This window comes from Lissotriton helveticus, chromosome 2_2 (genome assembly GCF_964261635.1).
Source record: "Lissotriton helveticus chromosome 2_2, aLisHel1.1, whole genome shotgun sequence".
NCBI lineage: Eukaryota > Metazoa > Chordata > Amphibia > Caudata > Salamandridae > Lissotriton > Lissotriton helveticus.
The window spans coordinates 338,198,837-338,223,842 of NC_136060.1; the positions used below are offsets into that span (position 1 = coordinate 338,198,837).

Sequence of the window (25,006 nt, forward strand, 5' to 3'; positions counted from 1 at the left end):
ACCTCTTCCAAATGGACCTCTCTCTGTAATACTTGCATCCTGGGGGATTCTCACTTATCAAACTCGTTTGTACAGTTTTCACACTGACAGCTGGGGCCGGGGCAAATTCCTGTATTATTCTGGGTGCCTGAAGCCCCCTTTTCCACAAGTTAACCTGAGCTCCTCCAAATCCTGGGGCACAACTGTGGCTGGCGCACCCATGGGGTCCCACAGTCGCAGGCCCACATGCCTGCTTCTCTCCATGCTAGCCGGAGCAGCTCAGTAAATTGCAAGTAATCCAAAACACAGCAGCAAGGATTGTCCTGAATGTTCCAGCTAGGACTCCTTCAAACCCCCTGCTGAAGAGACTCCACTGGCTTCCAGTGAGGAAGCGAGTCCAATTTAAGACTCTATGCACAATTCATAAGAGCAGGATAGGGGAGGGCCCGAAGTACATGACTAAGATCTTTCAGCCCTACATCCCGGGGCGTTCTCTGCGCTCTAGTCATCAGCAGCTCCTACAGACACCAAGAGTAAAAAAAAACAGACAAGGTGGCCGTGCATTAGCCTATGCCGGTCCAATACTCTGGAATTCCTTGCCCCCAGAACTCAGATCAATCTCCAGTCATCTGTGTTTCCGGAAGAATTTAAAGACTTACCTATATCCCGATAAATAAAATAATTTACCCTTCAGTTTCGGCACTCCCTAATAATCATGCTCTCCTAACTAGCACAATCTCGTGGTACAGCAATAGCGCAGAGATACCCCTTCGGGAGTCTAGTCTGGCGCTTTATAAGAATATAAAATAAATAAATAAACTGTTGAGTGAGCTCACAGTGTAACCATTTGTTTTTTGTACTAAGGCAAAATTCATTTTCCGTTGTGTGTGCATATGGAAAATGTGCATACTGGCATGCTACTGCCCTGCATTCCCCTCAACATCCCCGGGTGGACAGGGTGGTTCCCTCCCTTGCACCTGGAGACTGCACTTTGATACTTAAGAGAGGCTTTTGATGCAAGCCATGCAGAATGTGGTGGTGTGGAATGTGGTATAGTTCACTCTGTTTACATTGGTGACCCAGGTTCTATTGCCCACCCACCATTGTGTTGAAGGGGACTGATAAAGGATGAAGGGAGACTGCACTGATTGTTTTTAAAGTGCTTCTTTTTCATGACGAGTTCTGAATCTATGCCACACAGGAGAGTTGTCTTGGTTGTTATGGGGAGAGCTCTTGAACTATAAGCCTCAGTGTGATATCCATCTGTAATCAAATAGGCCAACCATATATTCTGCAAGTAGACCTGTATAAATCATAAACAAGGAAAAACAATGTTCCCTATGTAGGCATTATTTGAAACTTTTCAACCAATATTGTGTTACTGTGTAGACACTTCGGTAAATGGCAGTAAGGCTAGATACTGCACTGAGCTCTGTTACAAAGATGGAAAGCATTTTCAGACTTATTCCACAAATAAAACATTTTGCCATGAAGGTGAAGACAGTTCAGTGCTTACTCTCGAGCTGTTGTGTTTTTAAGTAGGAAGTCATAAAGTGTATAACAAATAGACCACATGCCTTGATATGTATAGTCTACTTCATAGTTGTGGCTTTGACATTGATTAAATGCTATTGAGGAAGAGTAAAAAAAGTGCTATACTCGCCTAGCAACTTCAAAATGGCATTATAAAGCTATGTGCTGAATTGTGTTTTGGCATTTTGTTTTAGAGAATATATTTATTTTGCCGTTAAAGCTCTCACGTTTCTCAATACAAAAATTTCACAAATGATTTTGCAGAATGTCTTCAGCAAACAAAAGACCTAATAAAGAAACTGCTGCAACTCCGCACTAAACAAACAGAAAAGCTGCGTCGAGCCCAGAAAGGAGAACAAGTGACCTTTCTAACAAGTGTCCAGCAAACAGCAGAACCACTTGAATTTCTTAAGGTATTTTTCCTTCGGCATTTACCTCCTACCGGATCGCGTTGATTTAATAATAAATGTGTAAGAAAATGCCTCTGTTGTATCTTCACCTCTATTCCAACTTAAAGGAGTGCTGTTGTGCTACTGTTTCATTTTAAAAACAATAAGGTCACTAAATAGCAAACTCGTTTATGCAATTATTCACGTATTTTTAAGTGTAACGTGTAAACCTGCATGTTGATTTTTCAAAAGACCCATTTCTGCTATGCCCTGCCTTACTGTTGCTGTAGACAATCGCCAGACACGCCCCCTCGATTTCTCTGTAATTACATTTTAGTACACTGTGATCCATCACACACTGGAATCCCCATAGAGTTTCTTTTGACAGAACCTCCGCAGAGTTCTGGTATGTTTGCTCTTTGTTTTTAGAACGAGCAAGTTCTTAGCTTATTTGATCTTTTGTTTCGACTGGACTCTACAGTTGATTAATCATGCATTTGGCTGTCTGCTTCTTGGACATTTTTAATGTATGTACTGACAATGTCCACTTTTCGTGTACATCTCATAGTGATTTTTCCAACATTTCTCTGAATCTGGGCTAAAGACAGCTTTAACTCATGTAATCATAAAATGGATAACTAAGGAAGACATGCACGTACCATATAAAGAGGGCCTTTGAGTCAGCAGTCTTCAGCCCTTGGTTTATTCGAGCATCATTCACAGCAAGGACTAGTGGGTTAGCCCACTTGAACCATTGGATATATTGCACTTTGAGACCTGATCACATGTGCACAGAGCTAGCGAGCCCAGTGTTATAGTAGTTCATTTTAATTTTTTAAAGTATATGTGAGCCACCTGAAGGTGTGTTTTTATTTGTATTTTTTAATTTCTATTGCATATGTTTGTAGAATACTGCAATGAAAAATGCAGGTTTGTTTAGGCCGAACCTATAGACCTTGCTCAGCTTGTTGTTTTTGTCGTTTTGTTGTTTTAAGCAAGTGTTCTTTTAGGCACTGGATACAAATAAATAGCTTTTCACTGAAGTTTTAGCAGGGGCGGCTGGTGACATTTGAAAGTGGTGGGCGTAAAATTTTCGTTGGTGTGTACCACAGTGAGCGAGCGTAACAAGCAAGCCCTCACAACCTAAGGTAGGTTCGGGGGTTCTTCCTCTAAGAAATTTTTGAAAAAGAGCGGCCAAATAGTGCATTTTCAAGCACATTTTAGAAAGCAAAGTTGTACTATGCGCCCTTCCTGCCAGTATGAATGTCTATGCATTCTGGGCAAACATTGAAGTGAAAACAAATCGAGTTCCCCTACTCCCATTTTTATTGTTAATTTACTGCTCTTTCAGACCATTTTCACCACTCCTTATTACATGACATTTTCCCAATTAAAATGTGCCTCAATCTGCTTTGTTCCACCAGTGGACATTAATCTATTTATTTTCACATGTACTAATGCTGAGCTATCACCCAGCCACTGCTGCCTTCGTTCTTCAGCCCCTGCCACCTAAACTCACAACCACACTTTGTCTCATCCCCACTTCCTTCCCATCACACTAAGCCCACTGCATTCTTTATTTATTATATTTTGACAAATGTATCTGTCATAATGGCTCCCTAAATCATCTGGACAAAGATCTTTAAACAAAATCTAGATAGTAGCATATGAGCATTTACTTCATTCGTATCACCGTAACAGGTTATATGTTGTAAAACCATTGTTATAGCCTTATGTCAGAATTCCCAGTGGGGACCATTTTAATTTGAATCCAATAACACAATCTCAAAATAAATCCTGCCTCTTTAATACCGGAGTGCAATACTCAGCCTGTGAAACTGACTGTATATTTCTTTCAAAATATCAGAGCTAAATGGTACATTTCAGATGCAGTTTTTAGCTGGTTTGAGCTGGAAACAGTTTATTTTGTTCTTGCAGTCCTCATATTGTACATCATATTTTGGATTATGGAGCATTTGTGGAAAATCAATATTTACGTAGAAAAACTGAATCTGCAAAATCCGGTGACTGTCATAAACGCATAGTGACCACCGCTCTCTCTCTTTGCCCCATTCTACCCCCACTCTCTCTCTCACACGCACGTCAGACTGTCGTGGCTCCAACAGTACACATCACTGATCCAATGCAGCTCTCAGTAAGATTATAAAACAGGGTTCCTAGCATGGCTCTAGAAATCCTCCCCAAGTCCGAACTCTGGGATTCTGCTGCTTGTGTAAAGCTAGGAGAGAAACCAAGACCCTCTAATGCTGCCCTCAGCAGCAACACAACAGTCCTGCTACCTAGCACTTCATCGCGCTATGCATAACATAAAATCATTTCCTCCTAAAAGATACTCCAAGGCTGAATATGAACCATAACACTCCTGTTTGGAATATGGGTAAACACAGTACATGAAGTGATTTTGTAAATCCATTTCCCTCTGCAGCACTTGAATATTACAACGCGAGCCCTGGATAATAAACATGTAATGTGTGTACATGTAATGTAAATGTAGACGTACTTGTAAAGCGCACTGATACTCCTGAGTGTCCTGGCGCTGTACTCATACCGCTAGGGAACCCTTCCTGGTTTTTCCCCGTGAAATGTCCACTCCTGGGCATCCCCAGGGTGCAACCAGGCATCCCTAGCGCTGTAGGGGGCCGTTGTGGAGACTAAGCAAGCTATTGCCCAGAGTTGCAGCGTGGGACCCATGATTAGAGTAGGCACCGAGGCGAAAAATCAGGTCCGAGGAATTATGAGCCCAAGATCCACTGAGACCAGCCAAGGCAGGAATTGAACCCTGGTCCCAGGCCAGACCTCTGCATCAGGGTCTGCCACTCTAATCCTTGAGCCACACTTCTCCACTAATGAAATGTGAATATGATTACTGATAGCCACGTACACAGTGTTTAGAAAAAAAGCCATGTTATCATATCTAAAGAAAAGATGCGTTCAGAAAATGAATCATATTTCAAAGACGCAGGTAACTGGGAAAATTGTGGCGCATCTCAAGTAATGTCCTCTCGAAATTAAGCATGATCTAGTATAATGCAGGCACACTCGCTTGGCACCATACTGCTTATTTTTGCATTGCTTGTTTATTCTGTTAACACTGAAAATTAAATCTCCAGTATAAACATGGCGAGTCTCGAGGGGGAAAGGAAATTCAGAAATAATATACCGATGGGGACCCAGGCCCATGGAGAGCCCTTGCTAATATATTTTAAAAAATGGCTAAAAGCAAAAAAAATGTTTTATAAAAAAAAACATATATTATACATATATATTATAATTCCAGTAAAATCAAAAGCTCACGTCTGACCCCATACCTAATGAGTGCACCTACTCATCATCGTAAAATGTAGTGTTCTGCACTATTTGGAAATCTGATTTACTACAGAATTACGAATGCCAGTATATTTACAACGAAGAAAGTTATTTATTTATTTAACAGCACCAACCATAACATTTTGACGAGAAATACCCATTACCGATTGGTTTAACAAAACATTACATGGCGTCACAGGGCATGTTGTATACTAGGGCAAAAACGGGTGGACTTACTGTACCATTTGAAAACGTGTCCAACTAATCAAGTTGCATCTTTATTTGAAATGCCTCTATCATTGGTCGTGGTGGGTAGTGTCCCCAGTCCCCCGTCCCCTTTGACCTCCCGAGCCCCCACTCGTCCCCACAACACAGTCCGGCACAATTTACCATTACCGTTCACTCTCCAGCTCGCTGTCGTAATAATGCAATGAAATAACAAACAATATCGGCTCTCGGAAGGTAGGGTCGCGGGGGGGGGGGGGAGTCGCAGGTGGTTGGGTGCGAGGGAGTTATGAAAAGGAAAACAACTTACCTTACAGCCGCTCTGCTGCTCCCCTGGCTTGGCGCCTTCACCAACGGCCCTCTCGAGTGGACTGGCAATATCTCTCAGCCAATCCTGGCGCTGCTGGCAGGATTGGCTTGGGGCACAGGTTTCTCTTCGCCCGCAGCACGCCCTTTAGGAGCCCGAGGCGCTCCTAATGGGCATTCGCAAAAAAGTGCAAACACAAGTGCGCATGAGTGGGCACGGGTAAAAAATTCACCCTCCGTCCCCACTCATGTGCACTTGTTTTGCTGCCTGTTGCCCTCTGACAATCATGTCAATCAACATGATGCCAGACCGCCCACCCCTTCAGACTCTGAAGGGGTGGGCGTTCCGACGTCATGCTGACTGACATGGTTGTCAGTTCTCCCTCGGCCTAGTGTTACGGAGGTGCGGGGGATGCAGTTCAGTCAAAGAGCCAGGTCTTGAGGTCCATCCTTAATTGAGGCAGTGACTCTGATTGCCTGAGATGCAGAGGCAGGGTGTTCCAGGTCTTAGCGGTGAGGTAGGAGAAGGATCTTCCTCCAGCTGAGGTCTTGCGGATCTGTGAGTCAGTGGCCAGTGCCAGTTGGGAGGAGATGTCTGGTGGGTGTGTAAAAGGAGAGGCGGTTGTTTAGGTATGCTGGTTCGGTGTTGTGGAGGGTTTTGTAGGCTTGCGTGAGGAACTTGAAGGTGATTCTTTTGTTTGTCAGGCGCCAGTGAATGTCTCTCAGGTGACTGGAGATGGGGCTTTGGTGGGGGATGTTCAGGATAAGTCTGGCGGAGGCATTCTGATTGCACCGCAGTTTCTTCTGTAAAGATAATTCCTAAACATTTCCTGCTAGGCTGTAATCAACTTGGCATCCAGGTTGCACAGTTTTCTTCTTCAAAATGCACTTCTCTGTGGAATGTTCCTTTGTCCCAAATCTATTTTCTGGTTGGCCCGTAAGCTATAGGCTTTCATTGAAATGTTTGACTCTGACGCTTGTGAAGCTTCTGTGCTTCCTTTTTCAAAAGGATTTTTGATGTCAGGTCATTGAATATGTCCTCTAAGCAATTCTCCTTTGCAAGAATGTTTGTTTCCCCTTCCCCCTTGCAAATGGGTTACCACCAGTTTGAAACTGGTGGTAAAGTATTACTGTTTTTTGCAACTGGAATTCAGTCACAAATTAGTAATACATACCATACTGATTCGGTATTTGAAAGGGAACCTCCAAATATGCCCCTTTCGAATAATGAATCACAATAGCAAAATGCAATTTGGTAATAAGTTGCCATATTGTATTTTGGCTTTTGTAAATTGGTAAAAGCCTTTCTCCGGTTGCAAACGGTCTGATGGGTCGTTTGCGACCGGAAACATGCTTTGTACATCTAGCCTTTAGTGTGTTGTAGGAATTGCAGTTGCAAAAATGCTTTGGTATTGTTAAAAAAAGAGGATGTAAGAGGGATACTAATTGGAGCACCATCCACCCACAAGCAATGCATATAAGAGCCCCTATTAGGCATACATTACCACATGTCCTTGCTACGGTTGTGTAATACTCCCATTTACTCTTTGTGATTAGGGGTACTTGGAATTTACATGTCCAAAAACCTGAGGCTTTTTATGGTTGAATGATTACTGCTGCTGTGCTGTGTTTAAACAAAATGAAGGCACTCATAGAAAATTAGGAAACCTTTCATAGTAATTACCAAAGGGAACACTGATGTGTAAATGTTAAGTGTCCTGGGTTTCTCATCAATGGTGTGCTCCTGAAAGAAAGTTCAGGGTATTGCAGCAAAACCTACATTTAGGTTATATATTGTGATTGGTCAGCTCGTCACTAACAGTCAAGGGTCTGGTCTATTTAATGTAAGTTTTGAAGTGGCCATACATATTCATTTGTGCTTGAATCCTATCCTAATTGTGTGTTGAGTCAGTAACCCGTTCAGCTGTCTCTATATTCTGTGAATACAAGGAGTGCTGGAATCATCATGCTAAAGTCATAAAAATGTGCCTATGGTAATGGTTATTGAATGAATTAATGAACGGCGTCTTATCCTGCGCAGACGTAGCCCAATGGGCGTCAAGGCGCCTATTTCAAAGTACCAACTCACATCAAAGGCAAAGCAGTTCATCCTTAATAGGCTCTTGAGAAGCACCACGTTTTTAAAGCCTTTTTGAACAGGTCCATTGAAGGTAGGGTTTTAATCTCCATTGGCAAGGCGTTCCAGAGCTGAGGGGCAACGACGGAAAAAGCCCTAGCTCCCCATCTGGTCAGCCTAAAACGGGGGACAGCAAGTTGGAGTAATCCCGCAGAGCGAAGGCACCTTGTTGGATAATAGCGGGTAAGTAGAGAGCTGATAGCACCCTTAGGGCCATCCTCGAGTGCTCTATACGTCAGGCACAAGATTTTAAAATAGATTCTGTGCTGGACAGGGAGCCAGTGGAGATCTCTCCTCGCGGTGGTAGCAGATGATGTCTTAGGAAGAGCTAAGACGAAGCGTGCTGCATCATTCTGCACGATTTGCAGTCTATGTATGAGGCCCTTGTTGGACTCCATGTATAGGGAATTACAGTAATCCAACCTGGAGCCAACAAGGGCGACTGCAATTTGCTTACGTGCCTGAAGTGAGAGATAACTACGAATTCTGTTGAGTATCCTGATCACACCCCAACAGGTCGCCACAGTCCGATTCACTTGTAGAGACATCGAGAGTGAAGTATCAAAAACCACGCCGAGATTTCTGGCAGATTGAGAGGGAGTGGGGCAGATGCCAAGAGAGGAAGGCCACCACTCACTCGACCAGGCATCTTGGTCCTTCCCAAAAACCAATACCTCTGTCTTGTCGCCATTCAGCTTCAGGGAGTTGATGATCATCCAGTCTGCTACATGCTGCATGCATGACCTGAAGCTGAAGGCAGATGTGGTGACAGAGGAATGGGTGAAAGACACCATGATCTGGGTATCATCGGCATATGATACCACCTCCATCCCCTGCGATCTTACCAGCCTAGCAAGGGGGGCCACGTAGATGTTAAACAGGGTCGGACTTAATGCCGACCCCTGTGGCACCCCACATTGCGAAGACTTGGTAGGGGAGAGGTGGTTTCCGAGCATCACTCTCTGTTCCCTATCAAGGAGAAAAGAGTTAAGGAGACTCAGGGCCGACCCAGTGACACCTGCCTCCCTAAGCCGAGATGTTAAAATGGCGGGAGACAGGGTATCGAATGCGGCCGTGAGGTCCAGAAGCACTAGAACTGCAGTTTGACCAGCATCCACTTTGCGTCGAATGTTGTCGACCACAAAAGTGAGAGCAGATTCTGTGCTGTGATATTTTCTAAATCCGTGTCGGGTGTTGTCAAGGTACTCGGAGGCATCCAAAAAGGAAGAAAGATGAGAGTTCAAGTGTGCTTCTAGTATTTTAGCAGATGCAGGGAGTAGGGAAATAGGCCTAAGATTTTTAAGAAGGCCAGGGTCAAGGGATGGTTTTTTGAGGAGGGGCTTCACAATAGCCTTCTTCCATATCGGTGGAAAGGAACCCTGGGCAATCGCCTTATTCATCACCTCCAACATGGAGGGAAGAAGACTGCTTCTACACTCTTTCAGTTTTTTAAGAGGTAGAGGGTCCATAGGGGAGGAGGATTTCGTCCTGTCAAGTAGAAGATTCAATCCTTCCAGTGACAAAGATGGAAATTCCACGAGTGAACTAGAAGGGGCTACATCCAAAGAATCCAGAAAACTTATGCCAGGAGGAATATTCTCGTCCAGAGAATGACGTTGTAGTTCTAGTGAAGTATGGATGTCAAGGATTTTATTGTGAAAAAAGTCTGAGATGTCATTGCATAGATCCTGAGAGCTGACTACGGGATCTGGGAGTTGAAGGGAGCATAGCGAGTCAGCAATTTTAAAAAGCTCCCTAGAGGAAGTGAGTGAACTAGTAAGATTGGAAAAGTACTCCTGCTTTTCCAATATCACTTTCTGTTTATACTCCCGCAGAGCAGACTTATGGGCCTCCCGGTCATTAGGATCCCAAGATTTCCTCCATCTTCTCTCACTGCTTCCACAGCCCTGTCTAAGTGATCTCAAATGTTCAGAAAACCATGGTGCTGTCGGCTTGCGACGGGCTACATATCGCAGGGATGTAGGGGCAAGCTTTTCCACTGCATAAGTGATAGAATCCATCAGATCTTGGGCTGCCTCATCCGCGTCTTTAGGAGAAAGAACCTCAGGAGAAAGAACAATGCCACCCAGCACATGATTAAATCTTCAGACCTGCATATTATTTTTCTGGTGTTCCCAAACCAGAAAACAATGTCAGAATGTCTGCCTTAATAGTGTAGACGGTCTGAGTTACATAGTCTGCTGTCCATAGGTCAGTCACTTTAGGGAGTCCACCATCAGAGCCAGAGGAGACACTTAAGGCAAAAACATGATGTTTCATCTGACTCTAAATAGAGAAGGCAAACAAAGTGTTTGGCGGACCCCCTCCACCAAACTCGAAATGATGTCCTTGGTCCATGAGTCCTAAGTTCCTTATCATCCAAAATGATTAAAGTTGCATGATTCTAGAACTTGTGATCTGAGAATATCCTCTTCTTCCTAATTGCTATTTTTGACTAGAAAAGCACACGATCTTTTGTCTTCAGCAAATCATAAATTTAACTTCACAGGGCAGCAGGGCATTCCTGCCCATTTTGTTAAAGTGGTTCAAATGAATCAGACCTGTATGGTATTGTCAGCTTAAGAAACATTTTATAAGACTATAAAATCAATTCCTAAATCCTAACTTTCAGACATAGTAAGGCAGTGATAGAAGCAAAACAAAAACCTTTGTGCCAGAAAGTACAGGGTTTATTATTGACATAAAGGCAAGTGTTGTCCAGTCTTTGTCTTTTTAGAGATGGTTTTATTTTGTGTCCTGTATTTTTGTAGCTTTACTCCAATTGCTGGCTGATGCAAATTCCGTAAAATATGGATAGGGCAGTATGGGACTGTTTTAAATATTGTAGATATGTTTCTGTCAATAACCGAATTCCAGTAGCAAAACAGTAATACTTTACCACTAGTTTAAAACTGGTGATAACCCATTCGCAATATAACTGATTAGCACTGGTTGTTTTCTTTCTTCATTGACACTGATTGTGATTTCCTAAGAAACCTGAGCAGTGTAGTCTCTGTTATATTACTGAATATAAGAATATGGCACATATTGCTTGCTTAAGAGTCACGGTTGTGCCGTTTATGCTTAACCATCCATTCACCCTTTTGAACTCTTTCATACTTCCTGTGTTGGAAATCACTCTCACCCAAAGAGCAGCTGTCTACTTTTAGCAACATTCTGAAATCCCGTCCATCTCAAAATAATAATAATAATAATAATAAAGGGGTCTTATCGTGCGCAAACTTAGCCCAATGGGCGTCAAGGCGCCTAATTCCAGAACCAGCTCATAGCAAAAACCCTGCGGTTCAGCCTGTGTAGGCTCTTGAAAAACACCACGTTTTAAGGCCTTTTTAAACAACACTAGAGAGGGTAGGGTCTTGATCTCCATAGGCAAGATGTTCCAGAGCTGGGGGGCAGCGACAGAGAAGGCCCTGGCTCCCCATCTGGTGAGCTTGAAACGAGGGACAACAAGCTGGAATAGCCCCGAAGAGCGAAGACACCTTGTAGGATGGTAGCGGACCACAGCTGCGTCCACTTCACCTTCAGAAGAACGACGATCCACCACCACCAGCAACAGGTTGCTCGAAGAAGCTGGAACAAGATCACAGCCGACCAGCTCGCCGCTTCCCTGAGCCAGCACCCTCCCGCCAGCTCAGCGAACCCCAGCCAGGCCGCCGACAACCTCACGAAGTGGATCAGCAACTGCGCGGACGAACTCGCCCCACTGAGGACCCCGCCCAACAGACCCGGCAGCAAGAAGGCCCCATGGTTCACCGACGAACTCATGAGTTCCAAGAAGAACTGCCGAACCCTCGAGAAAGACTGGAGAAGGGAACCAACTCCGGACAACATGACCACCCTCAAGCTTGCCACCCGGAAGCACCACCAACTGATCCGCGCCACCAAGAAAACTGCATTCAGGGACCGGCTGGACAGCAACGCACACAACTGCAAGGAACTCTTCAACATCGTGAAAGAGCTCTCCAACCCCAATGCCGGAAACAACGACATCACCCCTTCGCAAGACCTCTGCAATTCCCTCGCCTCTTACTTCCACAACAAGATCGCGGACATACACAACAGCTTCAGCACTCAACCGACGCACGCCACGACCGAACCACCGCCCCCCATCACCACCCTCCGCGCCTGGACCCCGATCAGCACCGAAGACACCGTCCGCATGATGAACTCCATCCACTCCGGATCTCCAACCGACCCCTGCCCTCACCACGTCTTCAACAAGGCCGACGCTGTCATCGCACCCCACCTGCGGGACATCATCAACACCTCCTTCGACACCGCCACCTTCCCGGAGAGCTGGAAGAACGCCGAACTCAGCGCCCTACTCAAGAAACCTACAGCGGACCCCACCGAACTCAAGAATTACCGCCCCATCTCGCTCCTCCCGTTTCCAGCCAAAGTCATCGAGAAGATCGTCAACAAACAGCTGGCCACCTTCCTCGAGACGAATGGATCCCTCGACCCCTCACAGTCTGGCTTCCGAGCCAACCACAGCACCGAGACCGCCCTCATCGCTGCCACTGATGACATCCGAGCCCTGATGGACAACGGAGAAACAGCGGCCCTCATCCTCCTAGACCTCTCCGCGGCTTTCGACACTGTCTGCCACCGCACCCTAGTGCAGCGCCTCAGCAACGTCGGAATCCATGAGAAGGCACTGGAATGGATCATCTCCTTCCTCGACGGAAGAACACAGAGAGTCCGTCTACCACCGTACAAGTCAGAGGCCACCGGAGTCATCTGCGGCGTCCCTCAAGGATCCTCGCTGAGCCCCACCCTCTTCAACGTCTACATGAGCCCCCTCGCGGCCATCGCACGCCAACACAACCTCAACATCATCTCCTACGCCGACGACACCCAGCTGATTCTCTCCCTCACCAACGACCCCGCCACCGCCAGAGCCAACCTTCACGAAGGGATGAAAGACGTAGCCGAGTGGATGACAACCAGCCGCCTGAAACTGAACTCAGACAAGACGGAAGTCCTCATCCTGGGCTCCTCGCCCTCCGCCTGGGACGACTCCTGGTGGCCCCCCGCCCTGGGCACCGCACCCAAACCGACAGACCACGCACGCAACCTGGGCTTCATCCTGGACTCCTCCCTCTCCATGACCAGACAAGTCAACGCCGTCTCCTCGTCCTGTTTCAACATCCTGCGCATGCTACGTAAGATCTTCCGGTGGATCCCCACCGAGACCAGGAAGACGGTCACCCAGGCCCTCGTCACCAGCCGTCTGGACTACGGCAACGCCCTCTACGCCGGAACCACCGCCAAGCTCCAGAAGAGACTCCAGCGTATCCAGAACGCCTCGGCGAGACTCATCCTCGACGTCCCCAGAAGAAGCCACATCTCCAGACACCTGAGAGACCTGCACTGGCTCCCGATCAACAAAAGAATCACCTTCCGGCTCCTCACCCACGCACACAAAGCCCTACACAACCAAGGCCCAGGATACCTCAACAGCCGCCTCAACTTCTACGCTCCCAAACGCCACCTCCGATCGACCAGCCACGCCCTCGCCACCGTCCCCCGCATCCGAAGAGCGACAACAGGAGGAAGGTCCTTCTCCTACCTGGCCGCCAAGACCTGGAACTCCCTTCCGACCCACCTCCGCCTGACCCAGGACCACCTCTCCTTCAGGAAGAAGCTCAAGACCTGGCTGTTCGAGCAGTAGCAGCACCCCCCCCCCTAGCGCCTTGAGACCCTCCGGGTGAGTAGTGCGCTCTATAAATGTCTTTGATTGATTGATTGATTGATAGCGGGTAAGCAGGGAGCTGATAGCGCCTTTAGGTCCATCCTCGAGAGCTCTGTAGGTCAGACACAGAATTTTAAAGTAAATTCTGTGCTGAATAGGCAGCCAGTGAAGGTCTCTCCTCGCAGTAGTAGCAGAAGAAGCCCTAGAGAGGTTTAGGACAAAACGTGCAGCAGCATTCTGCACGATTTGCAGCCGATGTATAAGGCCCTTGTTGGACTCCATGTAGAGAGAGTTGCAATAATCTAACCTGGAACCAACAAGGGCAACTGCAATCTGCTTACGTGCTTGAAGAGACAAATAGCTGCGAATTCTATTGAGCGTCCTGATCACACCCCAACAGGTTGCAACAGTCCGATTCACCTGAAGAGACATCGAGAGTGAAGTATCAAACACCACACCCAGATTTCTGGCAGCTTGAGAGGGAGTGGGGCAGGTGCCGAGAGAGGAAGGCCACCACTCACTCGACCAGACATCTTGGTCCTTCCCAAAGACCAAGACCTCAGTCTTGTCGCCATTTAGCTTCAGGGAGTTGATAACCATCCAGTCTGCAACATGTTGCATACAGGACCTGAAGCTAGAGGCAGATGTTATGACAGAGGACTGAGTGAGTGACACCATAATCTGGGTGTCATCGGCGTATGATGCCACCTCCATCCCCTGCGATCTTACAAGCCTAGCAAGGGGGGCCACGTAGATGTTAAACAGGGTCGGACTTAATGCCGACCCCTGTGGCACCCCACATTGCAAAGACTTCGCTGGGGAGAGGTGGTTGCCGAGCATCACTCTCTGTTCCCTATCAAGGAGAAAGGAGTTGAGGAGGCTCAGGGCCGAACCAGTGACACCTGCCTCCCTAAGCCGAGATGTTAAAATGGCAGGAGACAAGGTGTCAAATGCGGCCGTGAGGTCCAATAACACTAGAACAGTAGTTTGTCCAGCATCAACTTTGCGTCGGATGTTATCGACTACAAAGGTGAGAGCAGATTCTGTGTTATGATGTTTTCGAAAGCCATGTTGGGTGATGTCTAGATACTCAGAGGCCTCAAGAAAAGAAGATAAATGGCGATTCAAATGTGCTTCTAGAATTTTTGCAGGTGCAGGGAGCAGGGAAATGGGTCTAAAATTTTTCAGGAGGCCGGGGTCAAGTGAAGGCTTCTTAAGGAGCGGTTTCACAATGGCCTTCTTCCATACCGATGGAAAAGAGCCTTGGGCAATCGCCTTATTCATCACCTCAAGCAAGGAGGGAAGGAGACTACTCCTACACTCTTTTAGCTTTTTAAGAGGCAATGGGTCCAATGGAGAGGAGGATTTCATCCTGTCGAGAAGAAGATTCAATCCTTCCAGAGACAGAGATGGAAAATCCGAAGGAAGGCTAGAAGGGGCTATATCCAGTGACTCAAGAGAGCCTGAAGGAATATTTTCGCCCAGGGAGAGACGTTGTACTTCTAAAGAAGTATGAATATAAAAAAAAAATGTATGAAAAAAGTCTGCAATGTCGTCACAGAGACGTTGAGAGCTGACTACGGGATCTGGGAGTTGAAGGGAGCATAGCGAGTCCGCAATTTTAAAAAGCTCCCTAGAGGAAGTGAGTGAGCTAGTAAGATTGGAAAAGTATTCCTGCTTCTCCATTATCACTTTCTGCTTATACTCCCGTAGAGCAGACTTATGAGCCTCCCGGTCCATAGGATCCCAAGATTTCCTCCATCTCCTCTCACTGCTTCTGCAACCCTGTCTTAATAATGTAAGATGGTCCGAAAACCATGGTGCTGATGGTTTGCGTCGGGCTACATATCGCAGGGATACTGGGGCAAGTTTTTCTACTGCATTGGTGATAGAATCCTTCAGATCTTGGGCTGCTTCGTCCGCGTCTTTTGGGAAGAGAGCCTCAGGTGAAGGAACAAAAGGGGCAAGGGCCTCATCCGTGAGGTTTCTAAGATTTCTTCTAGAAACGAAAGGGGTAGTCCCCTTCTTAGTGGGATATGAAGTGGAAAAGGCTAGATGAAGAGGAACTGCAAGATGATCTGTCCAGACCAACGGCAGAGGTGATCCGCTGGAAAGTCTCAGATCATTAGAAAATACCCCGTCGAGGATGTGACCTGCCGTATGAGTGGAACTAGTAACAAGCTGAGCAAGATCACATGCTCCGAGAGATTCGACTAATGATAAAGTGTCCTTAGAATTGGCCTCATCAAGATGGAAATTGAAGTCGCCCAAAATGGTAAGACAGGGCTTTCCAAAGTAAGGTTCGAGAATTCTCAGTATGTCCGAGGCAAAATTAGCTCTGTGACCAGGCGGCCTGTAGATCAATATCCCCGTAAAAGAGACCGATGGAGCACATGTAATACAAAAGTATAAGGCTTCAAAACGATCTTGAGGCGAGGAAAGTGGATTAACCGTACATTGAAAGGAGGATTTAAAAAGAATGGCAATACCTCCTCCTCTTGAGGCATCCATTGAGTATTCCATTCCTTGTCTGAGTGTACTGTACTTAAAGCACTTAAAAAAAACTTGTTACACACTATGGCCCTGATTCACAAAGAGCCCCGGAGGCTCTGCAGTCGTGGTGGGATCTCCGCACTGCAGTTTACCATTACGGAGATCCTGCCACAACTGCAGAGACCTCCCCCACCCCCACACAACCGTAGAGCCTTTGTCCTGAGGTCAAAGTCTCTTTGTGAACCAGGGTCTATGTATTTGTTATAAAAGCATAAATGGTCTTCCAACAATGCCACCAGTGATGTCAATGGTGAAATGATATGTGATAGCATCAGTGATTTTACTAATGCCATAGGTATTCAACCAAGGGCAAAGGTATGGTTCATTGCTCTCCATATAGTTTTTAGTATTTTTTAGGCTTCGGATCATAACCATTACATTTCTGATTTTCAAATATATTGTTTTTAAAAATACATATTGTTTTGTCATATTGTTTGATTTTGTTATGATATACTTTATTACTTGCTCAATGTATGTACAGGACATTTCCTGTGTTTTTAAAAAAATGTGTTCTTGGTTCAGGGGGCTGGATACCCCACTCAGAAGGTAACAACAATCCTTGTTATGGTGAATAAATTAACCTATGCTTAACCCTCTGGTAGCTTGTCTCAAAACAGTCAGGCTGAACTTTAGAGGCAAAACATATGCAGCCACAAACAGCAATAAAGTAAAAACACAACACAAGATATTATCCCGAACCAGTTTAGAAAAATAGAGTACATTTTATTAAATAAAATGATACCAGAATGACAAAATCCAATCATCAGATCCAGAAAAATGCATTTTTATATTTTTAAGTAGATATAGTGTATAAAAGCACAAAGTGCCATTCGCGGTCGTCTGCTGGACTGGGGGAAAGTAACAAGTTCAGGTTGACCACAATGGAGCTCAAGCCGGATACAGGGACCAGGTTAGTCCCATTAAAAAAAGTTAGTCTTAAAATCCAGCACAGAGAATTCCATTTGTGGTAGAGGAGGTCCCAAGGAGCAGGAAGAATGTCGCTGATGGTCTTCGCTTGGTGCAAAGAGCAGGCCTGGAGTCATTGCCAGTTGTCTCTATAGTACGAAGATCTGGTCGGATGTCGCAGACTGTTGTTGCTGGAGCTTCACACTAGCAGTCACGATCGACTGTCGTTTCTGTAGCATGAAGTGCAGATCTTGTTCTGCCGTTATGTGCTGGTGGTTGCTGTAGTGCAAAGAGTCTGGTTCACCGGTAGGAGCAGATCGCATTGTCTTGACTCAAACAGGCCCATTCACGGTTGCAAGAAACTCAAAATATCAGAATTTCACCTTCTATTACAGGATGAGCTCATCTGGTGCCAGTCAAGGGTTCAGGTCGGGGGAGGCACCTCTTGGGTATCAGGAACTCACCTCAGCAGACGACAGCATGGTTCAGGCAGGTCCAGTGCAGCAGGTCAGCGGGGCATTTGCAAGGGAGGCCTCTGGAGCTTGTGTCCCTGTAGCTCTAACAGGAGGTCAGCCAATTGGCCCTTGGAGTCAGCAGGTCCAGTCTTCCTTCTCAGAGAGCAGGGTAGTCCTCCAACACCCGAGCTGCCGTCCTAGGGGGCAATGCAAACCTCAAGCAGCAGGGCAGTCCTCTGATGGCAGCAGGGCAGACCTGTGGGATTCAAGGTGATCCTGTTTCTGTAATGTCCACAGGTCTAGGAGTGTCATGGTGAGTTGCTCTGGAGGTTGAATATTTTATATGTTGCCAGTCTTTTAAGTTAGGGGCTTGCCTGTATTACCTCCCACATCTGGTTATGGAAAGTTCTTCCCTTCCCCTGTCAAGGCTCCAATAAATCTTGGGTGACAAAAGGTGCTGGAGGCAAGCCCTTTGAAGTATAAGTGGGGCAAGGCAGAACTCTGTACCCAGCCTTCCTGGAAAAATAACCCACCCTGCCCCCACTAGTCCCCTTCTATCTAGCTGTCTGGAAGGAATACTCAAACCCCAAAAGCAGAGCCATTCACAGTCATGTGACCCCGAATACTGGCAGAAGGCACAAAGGATTAGACAAGAAAACACCAACTTTCTAAAAGTAGCATTTTCAGAATTGTGATTTGAAATCTGACTTTACCAATAACAAGGATTTTAAATTACAATACATTTCAGTACTATCACCATAACAATGAGTGCTCCCAAGCAAATGTTCTCACTTATTAAATGTAATAAAGTAAGACAGTTTTAGTCAATGAGAGAGATAGGCCTCACAGTAGTGAAAACAGATCTGTGAGTTTTTCACTACCAGAACATGTAAAACTTAAAGTGCATGTCAAACTTTTTAAATACATTGCACCTTGCCTTAAGTGCTGTTTAGGGCCTACCTTAGGGGTGACTTATATGTAATATTTTGGCAGGTCAAAATGGCAGTTAAAAACTACATTCCAGGCTGCAGTGGTAGGCGTGAGACCTGTTTTCAAAGGCTACTGTAAGGGTGGAACAATGAGTTTCTTATCTCCTGGGGGGGTGGGAACCTTTACCCTGGGTATTGGTTTGGGGTCCTTTAGAGAGCTCCTGTGCTTTACCCATGTCCCCCATACTCTTCTTAGAAACATAGACAGAGCACTACACGACATAAGTAAATAGCTGATTGATCCCAACCAGAAGAATTATTTTAATACAAAGTTCATGGAGTAAGTTCTGTTCAGCAAGCGATCTTCATGACAGTTGTTCTGTAGTTACAACATTGATACAGCCGACACGTGTTTCGTCTCCATTCGCGACTTTTTCAAGGCTTCTACAGAAAATATAGACCAGGATCAAATATCGCATCTAATTGGATGGATCAAAGCACCAGAAGTCTGGATACGATAGTCCAGAACAAAGAATATGGCCTGGTAATGTAAATCACGTCCGCACGTCGGTTTCTTCGTGTTCCAAATTCAATAGCGTAGCGAAGTAAACGTATCCTGTCACAATGGCCTCAGAATCAAGTCTCTATGCGTAAAATGCCGAAGAAACGCTCCCTTGAGCAGATTTGATCATGATCAGCATCCAACAAGTTAATTAGGGAGTCTAGCGGCAGGGCACCATACCATCAAAAAACCAGTCTGTCAGCAGTGTCCTGACTCTTAAGAACTGTAAAGTCCGGTCCCCACCAGCAATAACCATAGGTTTCCCCATACTCTTCTGCTGGGGACCCTGTCCACCTTTGGCCAAGTCTTCCCTGTACACCTTCTTGTGAACCCTGGTACTCACCCAGCAGTTCGCTTCCATAGCGAGCTTCATGGGGTCATTCAGCTTACTATCAGTCAAGTGCTGGTGCAGTTCTGCAAAACATAGACTAGACAAGTGCTCCCATGCAATCAAACTGTAGAGCCCTGAAAATCTGTCAATTTACTGCCCTTCACCTAACCATCCAGTGACCTGCAAAAAGAATCCACACATTCCAACCAAGTGTTTGTATCAGTTTTCCTACTGGACCTAAACTGATCCCTGTACTTGTCAGGAGTGAGACCATACCTGATGAGGAGGGCTTCCTTCACGTCAGCGTAGGTGAGGCTCTGCCCCTTACCCAAAGCTATTAAAGTGTTCCTCCCTTCTTCTAGCAAAAGAGGCCACAATCCTGCTCCCCAATTCTTCTCAGGGACCCCATTCATGTGGATAGATGACTCATAACCCTGAAGCCACCTTTGTAAGTCACCCCCCTTCTTGAATTCCTTACCTACATTCCTGGGGATGTGTACAATCCTAACTGTGTGCATTGAGAAATTGCTGCCACCATCTGTGCTGAACCTACTTATTAGATCCAGCTCCTTAATCCCCAGAGATCATCTTCCTTTCTTCCATGGCTATTCTTGTGTCTTACCTCATTCTCCACCCGGAGTTTTTCAAGTTCAAACTTCCTTGTCTCCTGTGGGGACAAACCCCTGCAGCCTGGCCTGGAGGGTTTCCCCCCTCCCAAAAGCACATCCACACTGAGATCTCCAGACTGCCCAAAGGCATATCTGGCTGCTACCCAGGCCCGCAGCACCTTTTGTAACTAAAGCCCCTGATTTGGACTTTTAGGTTCTTGCAAATACCCTTCAAATCCTTCACGTTGTAGGTTTCTAACCTCTCCTCCTAAAAGGCCACTTCCAAGGATTCAACCAATGATGCTCTTGGCTTCGGCATGATGCAATGGAAAGTTCAAATTCACAAATTATGAAATACCAAAATTAGACCAAAAAGAAACAGTAGATGGTACGTAGTGGTCTGAGATATGGTAATAGTGCACACCAATTACTGTTGGCAATGGGTTGCTCCTTTGTTCGAAGAGAGACCATTCCTTCTAGTCAGGATAAGGAGGATATACTACTGAAATAACCTCTGCTCTCCCCCTGGGTCGCTTGCCATGAGAAGTCAGGCTTATCTCAGTGGCAGTGTGTGAAGCATTTGCACATAACTTACAGTAAGCAAAAGTACAGCGAAAACACTACAAAAGGACACCTCACCAATTTGAGAAGAATAACCAATATTTATCTGTGCAAACATCCAAACAAACATCCAAACAATATAAGACCAACAAACAGTAATCAAAAATATGCACTTTGTAAGAAAAACCTTCAAAAGCAGTTCCTTAAAGTCGGTAGCTCGGTCCGGGGCTACAGGAGTGCTGAAAACAGAATCCAAAAGTTACAGCCAACCAAAAGATGCCATGTCTAACAGCGCCTAACTGTGGATTTTGGGCCGTAGCTCATCCAGCACCTAGGAAAACCTACCAAACCTGCATATTTTTTACAATTGCAGTCCGTGCAGGTAACAGTGGTGGGGCGGTGGGGCCGGGTAAGGGAGGATTTCGAGGGACGATGCAGAGGGAAAATCCCCTCTCACCGAGCCCCACCGCTGTTACATGCACGGACCGCGGCTGATTTTTTAAAACTAGACACCTGGGCACAACCAGAGTTGGGTGACTTGTGTAACTCTCACCATGTTTTCTAACCCAGAAGCACTAGCAGACCTCAAACCTTAACTAAAAATACAAATTTTTCTCACATTTCTGTGATGGAAAATTGGAATCTTTGGGAAGCCATACTTTTCCTACCGACAAGGAGTCACTGGCCATGAGCTGTATAGCCATAACAAGGCAACAAACGCTTTACAGGCCATTCCATCTCCTTTCATGCATCACACACACAAAGCCATTCACAACGCTAGCAGATGGCCCAACGCACTACACAACACACATTAAAGAAGCATTGGTGTTGAAAATGGCAATGTATATGCACATAAGCGGCGTTCATTTGTGTTCACTGTACCCCTTGTTGTAAGCAGAACGGATATCGCTAAACACTGACTGTGTTATCCCGCCAGCATAGACCCATGCACACACGTACACGACAGCCATGTTAGGCACCATGGCCTCTCTGCCCGTTTGTTAAACTCCCGGCACCCCTCCCCGCGCGCACTGCTCATTCATGCATCGGCCATAAAACCCTCTCCCTCTGCGTGACCCTGCTCTAGAAGTAACACTCCTGCTTGACCCACACCCCCCATTTCCTCCCAAGAACACCCTTCCCCTCAGCTGACGACCCCCCCCCCAGCTGCACTTGGCCTTTCGACCCGGTCCCAAGTCCTAAGACCAAGCCTCGTGGATGTACACCCCCCCCTTTTCCTGCTCAGCATAACAAAACCGTGATACACCAGCCGAAGTCCCCGATCTTATCGCCTGCCCAACCTTTGATCTGATCATCCCCTCCTGCCCTCGTGTCCTGTAGGAATGTCTGGCTGAGAGATCACAATCTCTTGTTATATTCAGGAGGGGAGGATGACATCTGAGCGACTGGTATGGGAATAGGCCTGAAGCTGGGATTCCAAGCATGCCTTTTCCTACTTCAAAGCGTCTTTATTGTAATAAGGAATGTTTGTGCCTCATAAACATGTGTATAAAAGACGAAGCCTCAGAGAAACTTGAGGGAGCACCTCCAGTGTGGGTAGGAAGGAGAGCGCACCTCCTGAAGACACTATGCGAGTGTCCGAAATGACAGGTTCTCCTAATAAGAAATAAAACTCTGTTCTTGTTTTCCTGCTTCCAGCGCCCGTCTCTTTATTTGGTAATTGTTCATGATGGGAACTAAGAGGCGTCCTGCGCCAGCAGCCTGGGCATCAGGTCCGATATGGGCTGACTTTTCCACATTGGCATTGCCAATAGGTCTCGCCTTTGGGGCCTTATAAGTGTTAAGTTATCCAGCACAATATCCTTGGGGCAACAACATCAACTGTTGCATGGCTAACACTTATAAGGTCCCAAAGGCGAGACCTATTGGCTATGCCAATGCTTGTTCTCCCTGGCTCCCGTGGTTTGCTGCATAGTGAGAGTGAGGTTTAGTACAAGAGGGTGGCTTTAGCATCACCCTTAATCATCTTCATTTGGAGCCTGCCATTTATATTAGCAGTGGCACTATGTAGAGAATGTGTAGATTGCCCTCTCACAAACAATGGAATTATTCAAATGAACCGAAAATTACACTCAACTTTCTTTTATGAAAAATCAGTGCGTAATTGCAGTCTTATAATTTGTTTTTATAAACTAGAATTTGAAAGACGTAAATTTTGATTTTAAGATCATTGGCTTGTTCAAGTGGCATAGCCTAATTACCTCATTCTTTACTAAGCTATCGTGGAAAAGGTACTTACTTCAGGAATGGTTGACTATCCTATGTTAACGCCTTCAGAACGAGCCTGTGAAGCTAAGTTACTCATTATTTTGTGCAAAAAGGTAAATCTTCCAGAGCCTGTTCAAATCAGCAGCAAAATATGCCGCACACATATAATCAACCACAAATCTGTACACAAAACACGTAAAGGTGCATTCTTTGCAGTTTCCAAAAATGACTGGAAGCATGGCTGCCCGGTAATCATGGGAAAGGGTCCACCATAAGATGAAAGTTATGAGTTACGACTTCTCGTCCTGTTTACCTTTTTAACTACCTATACATTTCTGCTGTTCTCAAAACCAAGTTCAGACTAGGTCTAATAAGTTATTATTACATGGAGCAAATGCATACTCTGGCAGGGGGCATTTTTGTTCAGCGCACACCCCGAACTCAGGCATTTCAAGGTCCCGGCATGTGAGAATTTAGAAAATGAAGGCATTATGTAATAAAATAATTGTATTGCAGCATTTATATAGTCATGTGCTTACTACCTTTATGTAGGGCACTGAAGCACTTACCTACATAATCCATGTAGGTAGGCTGTGTGGTTAGAAAGGTGTTATTTTTATTTTGTGATTCTATGTGGTAAGTGTTTCCATGTTGTGCTTGATGACCACCCAGGTGCAGTTACAGAGTTATGAAACATAGTAGTTTGGTGTATGAGGAGGTGTGAGAGGCAGATGTGAAGTTTATGGTTTTTAGTACGCTGGCAGCTGTGAACAGCACTGCAGGTCTGTATGGTTTCTTATGATTGTAGTCTTCTTCGCTGGTTACTGCAGAGGTCAGTTGAATGTGTTGAAGAGGAAAGCCGGGACTAATATAAGCTCTCTGGTTTCATATTGTGCATTGCAGGCACTAAATGAGTATCTCTTTATCCCTAGTTAGTGAAGCTGGGTGTGTGGGGGACTTTGGAAATAATCTACACATTACTCGGCCTTTAGTAGCTCACGATGATTTTCACGGATCAGAAGTAGCTCTCGCTATAGAAAAGGTTGGAGACCCCTGGACTAGGACCAAGGCCAGACTGGGAACAGAAACCGGCCATGGCAAACTGCTCAGCCGCCCCCCTCCTGGGGTGAGGGTGAGGTCCGCAGAGCAGTTTGTGAGGGGCGGTTTCAGCCAATTTTGTTACAGGGAGACGATATAGCCGACCTCCGATAACAAAAACGGCCCCCCAGGGACCCAAAACCGGCCCACACCCTAGCGGCCTACCAGGAAAACGCCTGGTGCCCGCTATGCCACTCTGGCCCTGACTAGGATGGAAAATAGGCCCCGTAATCCAAATAGACATGGCCCTCACCTCATTAGCAACTCACAGTCACACAGCTAAAATGGTCCCGCATTTGCAATTTGCGACCGTTATAAACTTTTTTTTTTAAGACACGCTAAAAAGGTGTTTTCAAAGGAAGAGAAGAATGCATGCATTTGACTTTGCTGCACTCTAGGTTTTAAGGCACTGGCAGGGAAATCAATCAACTGAAAAAACCAGCCTGCCAGCCCATAAAACAGGCCCTCAGATAGCCCAAAAACATGGCCCACACACTGACTGGTCAGACCAGCCCTTCCCACTGCCAATTTGCCCTAGCAGCCAGTCCAGTCCTGCCCATAACCACGGAGCCGGGTTGTACACAAAGCATCAGCCATCATCCCTCCCCTACCTCGCGTCTCACCGATGCCTGTCTGCGCCTTGTGCTCCACGACCTCTGTTTAGTCTGAAACTGAAAATGAAATCTAGACCTTTCGTTCTTACAGCAAAATTGCTTTCTCCCAACTCACCAGTGTCTGTGTGTGGCAGGACAGCTGCTGGTCTGACCTCTTTCGAAAAAAACACCCGGTATGTGTCAGCCATGGCTGTTTTTGATTCAAATCAATAAGTTATTCTACACATTTTAGAGTGAAAATGTGTTGAACCAAACAGCAAAATACAAGCCGGGCAGTACACGATGCTAAGCAAAGAATTTTAGCTTATGTGTTTTTAAACCACGCCCTTCAATACTTTGGCCACGCCCCTTTGAGAGACCCCCAGTTATTTCATCCCACTTAAAGCCCTGGGTATAGGTTACACCTGGAAAAAGGACACACAACCCAAGGTTTTCAACAAGTTCCTGCACATGCTATTTCCATACTTTGAGTTTGCAGAGCTGCTTTGAGGATGTTATTTGAGGCGTCATATATAGCGTTATTAGTGACGTAATGTGTTCGATCATAT

General features: G+C 45.9%; 1 protein-coding gene across 1 annotated transcript in view; it reads left to right on the forward strand.

Moving 5' to 3' along the window:
* Window positions 1-25,006, forward strand: part of EVC (EvC ciliary complex subunit 1) — a 675,738-nt gene that overhangs the window by 359,148 nt on the left and 291,584 nt on the right. The window contains exon 10 of the mRNA XM_078678487.1: window positions 1,777-1,925. Coding sequence (XP_078534613.1) covers window positions 1,777-1,925 — 149 coding nt within the window. The remainder of the gene's footprint in view (window positions 1-1,776; window positions 1,926-25,006) is intronic.